The sequence below is a fragment of the Miniopterus natalensis genome, chromosome 12 (assembly GCF_054644295.1).
Source record: "Miniopterus natalensis isolate mMinNat1 chromosome 12, mMinNat1.hap1, whole genome shotgun sequence".
Lineage (NCBI taxonomy): Eukaryota > Metazoa > Chordata > Mammalia > Chiroptera > Miniopteridae > Miniopterus > Miniopterus natalensis.
The window spans coordinates 48,083,378-48,088,225 of NC_142092.1; the positions used below are offsets into that span (position 1 = coordinate 48,083,378).

The 4,848-nt window shown below is 47.4% G+C and overlaps 1 protein-coding gene across 1 annotated transcript; it reads right to left on the minus strand.

Moving 5' to 3' along the window:
* Positions 1-714: 714 nt before the first annotated feature.
* LOC107544894 (olfactory receptor 13C7-like) lies at positions 715-1,671 on the minus strand. Its single transcript, XM_087823206.1, has one exon. It carries the CDS (start codon positions 1,669-1,671, stop codon positions 715-717), a length of 957 nt encoding a protein of 318 aa, XP_087679332.1.
* Between the last annotated feature and the right edge of the window lie 3,177 nt (positions 1,672-4,848).

A 4,848-nucleotide genomic window follows, 5' to 3' on the forward strand; every position in this document is an offset into this window, starting at 1 on the left:
TTTTTACTTTCCCTATTTCTATACTGAGATTTCCTATTTAATCATTCATTATGATTATATTTTTCTTTACTTTCTGGAACAAAGTTATAATAGCTTAACTTTTTTTCTCTTTGCAGAAATTAGATTAGTGGTGGCCTAGTGTTAGGGAGTGAGGGGTATGGGTAGGAACAGATGTGCTCTATGTACAGCAAGGGAAGAAGGCGTTCCCCCAAATCAGCTCTAGGACATTAAACAGGAAATAATTAAACTGGAAACACTCTGAGCTCCTACAGTCAAAGAGGCATTAAATAGTGTCATTTGGCATGTCTTAGTGTTGGTAATTTTCCAAAATGCAGGTTGGATTTTAGTTTGGACACCAATTAACTAGTGGCTGTTCCTCATTGCCATGCTCCCCATTACACAGTAGAGCAGAAAGCAACACAATTGGCACATACAAATTGCAGCTAGTCTGCACATGAACAAAGAAAGAAATATATATTTTTACAAAGTTTAATTTTATTTCTTATTTTTCAGCATAAAATTAAAATTTAAAAGTCACTTATTCTTGGTTCTAGATGATTTAGCACAACACCCTCTTTGTTCTACAGAGTTAATGCTTCATTGTTAATCAGTCAGGAAAGCCCCATCCTGATGCGCATGGTTAGGGCAGTTTTGTGATAAAACTGAGCAAGTCTATGCTTACCATGTGGTCATTTCCTAGGGGACCTCCTATTATCACTGGGTGACACATTTCTGACTTGCTAGGTTCTTCATAGCAACCTTCACATCCTTGTTCCTCAGGCTGTAGATGATGGGGTTCAGCATGGGAGTCAACACTCCGTAAAACAGGGAGATGAGCTTGTCTGAAACATCCTGCTTGTCTGCCCCCAGTGGGTCCTTTGATTTGGGTTTGGCATACATAAAAATAATAGTCCCATAGAAGATGACCACCACTGTAAGATGTGCAGAACAGGTCGAGAAGGCCTTTTGCCGGCCCTCAGCCGAGGGAATCCTGAGGATGGTGGTGAGAATGAAGATGTAGGAGACAAAGATGAAAAGGACTGGGACCCCCAGGAAGATCACATTGGCCACCCCCATGCTGATCACATTGATGGAGATGTCAGCACAAGCCAACTTCAGCACAGCTAGGATCTCACACGTAAAGTGGTTGATGACATTGTCCCCACAGAAGGGTAATTGTACTGCAAGAGAGATCTGCGCCAAGGAGTTGACTCCACCAGCCAGCCAGGAGCTGGCAGCCATGGGCACGTAGGCAGCCTTGCTCATGACCATAGAGTATCTAAGGGGGTTGCAGATGGCCACGTAGCGATCAAATGCCATCATGCCCAGAAGCACACACTCGGTGGCTCCCATGGCAAAGGAGAGAAACATTTGCACGACACAGCCTGAGAAGGAGATGGTTTTCCTGGGAGTGAGGAAGCCATCCAGGACTAGAGGGATGGAAGAGGTTGTGTAGCAGATGTCCAGGAAGGAGAGGTTCCCCAGGAAGAAGTACATGGGGGTGTGCAGGCGGGAGTCAAGGATGGTCACCAGGATGAGGACCCCATTGCCCAGCAGGATCACTAGGTACATTGACAGGATGAGCACAAAGAACATTTTCTCCAGTTTCGGCTGATCTGACAGCCCCAGCAAGACAAATTCTGCCACAGAGGATTGGTTGGTCACTTCCATTTTAAATTCTTTCTTCTACCCTTAGGAAAACTGAGGGCAGCAAACATATGTTTATAGGGATCAATGTGTGGGGATTATTATGTGATGCTTCCAGCACTTATAATTAAATGTACCCTTTGACATACCAACCTGCAATATCAGTGTCTAAGGGATAAAATTCACTGTCTGCTAAAGTTACCTTAAAACTCAGGCTATATTTCATCAAAAGCAGGAAAGGGACAGCATGGAAGTCTAGTTAAACTATGATACCTGAAAGAATTTTAGCCAGATCAGTAGTGTTAACACACTTGAAGGAAGGGATGTGTAAGGATGAACCTACCTGGGAACCATAAAACAGAAACCCAGAGGGTCAGCCCTGACTGTTCCCAAATTGTCCCTGCAGTGTCCTTAGAGTCTTCAGGCTGTCATCTTCCATGATGCTAACCACTGGCATCACCTCACTCCCTGGCTCTAGTTCTACGCTTGTATAATAATTTTTCTGATGGTAATTTGGCTCCCCCTGGAGTCCTGTACAAAAGTAGTATGATGAACACAGGCCAGGGAGATTAGGGTTGGCCTAATATTTACATTTTTTACTTGATGTCTGGTTTACACTTTGTTTCTTATGAGTTTGTTTGGCCATCCCCCTTCATGACACTGTCAACAGGAGTTTCTGGCCGAAAGACCATGGAGACCTAACAGAAGCACTTCCACACCCCCCCTCTCTAACCGTGGACTTTGTCCACAGCACTGCAGTACCTCAGTCTGCTCCAGCCCTGGGGGTTGGGGAGCAGGAATAAAATCCAGGGACACATGTCCTGTATGCCTCTCACATTGTGACCAGACTCTATGCTTCTGGGGCTATTTTATAAGTCACAGCTCCTAACTCAGGCCCTTCTCTATCTGAGTTGACCATTATAGCCACTGACACCACAGTAATGCTTTCTCCACAGGAAAGCAGACACTTCTACCCAGCCTTGCAGAGAGGGCTCTCAAAGGAGGTGCTGCCTACAAGATGTCCTTCAGTAACTGTAGAATGGTCTAGTACATAAGAGAAAACCAAGTTCTGACTGCTCGCTCACCTTAAAGATGAGGAAACTGAAGCTCAGAGAGGCCACACTGCCAGGGCTGGAGCCTGGTTCCTGACCTTCTCCCTAGGGCTCCTTCCCTCACCACTGTCTTCTGGGTCCTCCGTTTGTGCCAGAGCAGGTTTACTGAGAAGCAGAGGAGCAATTATGAAGTCTTGGTCCTTGTCGCTCTCCCTTGGACACTCATGAAAGGTACAGGTATCACACCTTTCTCCAAAATATCTGCCCAGTAGCAGGGTTTGGGTTAGTGGGGTGTCTCTGGGCTTCACACTTTGCACCTGTGACTATTACACTGTTGCTGGTTGGGGAAGACTGGACGGGAGAAACCAGGCACAGTCTGAAGCTATCCTCACAGTTTTCAGAGATTAACTGTGGACGCTGGGAATATTTAGGGAAAAGAGATCTATTTTTAGAGACAGTAATGCTATTGACTGGAGATTCTCAGACTTGGCAGGAATGCTGTAAAATAACTAGCCTTGCCTCTTTCACCTCCCTTGTATGAATATCTTCCGTGAAACACAATTTTTCCATTTCTGCTTTGAACATCTTGAGTTGCATGAGTGCGTGGCTCCCATTCCTTTGTCAGACAGATGTGATTGTTGGAAAGTTTTCCTTTACTTTAAGGAGAAACTTCCTTCTAATGTCATCCCTGCTCCTCACTCCTGCCTGCCTCCACGCGGGTCTAGACTCCCAGGACAAGCCTGCTCTCTTCCTTTGGAAAAACCCTTCAGAGACATGGAAGCTGTGACCAGGCCTCGCTCACAACTGCCTCTTCTCTTCCCCCCACCTGCCTGGAGCAGCTTTAGCCACAGAGAGAACTCGGTCTATGTCCAGGGTAGGGATGAGGCCATAGCGGGGACAGGAGCTCACCTGGACAGAAGGTCTCTTGGCAGGGAGGGTGCTGGAAGGCCTCTGGGCTTGGCAGGTGATTGCTTCAGCTGCCCAGGGTGGCCATCCCCTGTACGGCCCTACCCGCTGGGGCTGTGCCTGGATGTGTGCAGCAAATCCTGTTTAGCTGTCTTGAGGCTCAGTAGTCCCTTCAAATTTTACAGCAAAGTAAGGAAAATTTAGGGTTGACCATAGTTGAAGGGGCTCTGGCTGCTCCCTTTCAGTGGCCTTCTCCATGCCCAGCAAGATAACCAGAGGAAGGACAACCTGAGTTGTGCTTCCCAGTGGTCCTGGTGGTCACGCCCAGCCTGCACACTCAGGGCAGACACCCTCTGCTTTTTGTCCCTCGCCCTCTCCCCAGAGGTTCTGTCACGGAGCCGTGGAGCAATTTAGAGCTCTGGTTGTTTGGGGCCAGTTTTAATCCCAGAAGCAATTTAAAGATTGGTGAGAGTACTCACAGGAGTTGAGGGTCTGTGTCCCATAAACCCAATTAGATAAGATGCAGACAGTTCTATGTAAATATTAACTTTCACTACAGAGAAATGCTCCTTAGATTAGAAGGTTCCCATCTTGTCTTTGCAGACCCTCACGGAAGTAGAGGGACAACTAAGGTCTGGCTGTGCTTTGCCCACAACGGTGTATGTTAGGGAGGCTCTGCACGTGTCGTTGCAAAGCTAAGTGTCAAAATGAGAGGTGGAGGGTTTGCCTCATTCCCAAGAGGCACACTGGTCTTCCGCATGCTCCAGAGCAGCCGGCCCTCACCCCAGCCCCTCAACATTGTCCCTCAGAGCTGACCAGGCCTGGCCTCTGCCCTGCACCAGGCACTTGGAAAGAGAGCAGAAATGACAGCTACAGCCTGTGAGATGATTGCCAAGTATCCCTGAGTTTTATGAGAGCCCAGAAGCAAGGAGGAGTCAGTGGTGGGAGGTCAGAGGGGAGGGTGTGAGGGGCACCAATGTGAGAGACCCGTCAGGAGAAGGAATTATAAGGCTTAGGGACAGGTCAGGGTTAAAGAAAAAGACTGAACCAAGGGCATCAGTTCATAACTAAGAGAGGGAAAGGAAAACAGAACAAAACAAGAGACAGGAGGGAGGGCATTTAAGCTGGCATAGGAGACGGGGGCTGAGAGCTTGTTTGGACATTCAGTCACAACAGCGAATTCCTCTGACCAGCTCCTTGTTCTAAACCAGGCACTGAGAATACGAAGATAAATAAAAAGTCT

Bases quoted from the DNA above. Each gene is read 5' to 3' on its own strand.
- LOC107544894 (XM_087823206.1), bottom strand. From the start codon at position 1,671: ATGGAAGTGACCAACCAATCCTCTGTGGCAGAATTTGTCTTGCTGGGG.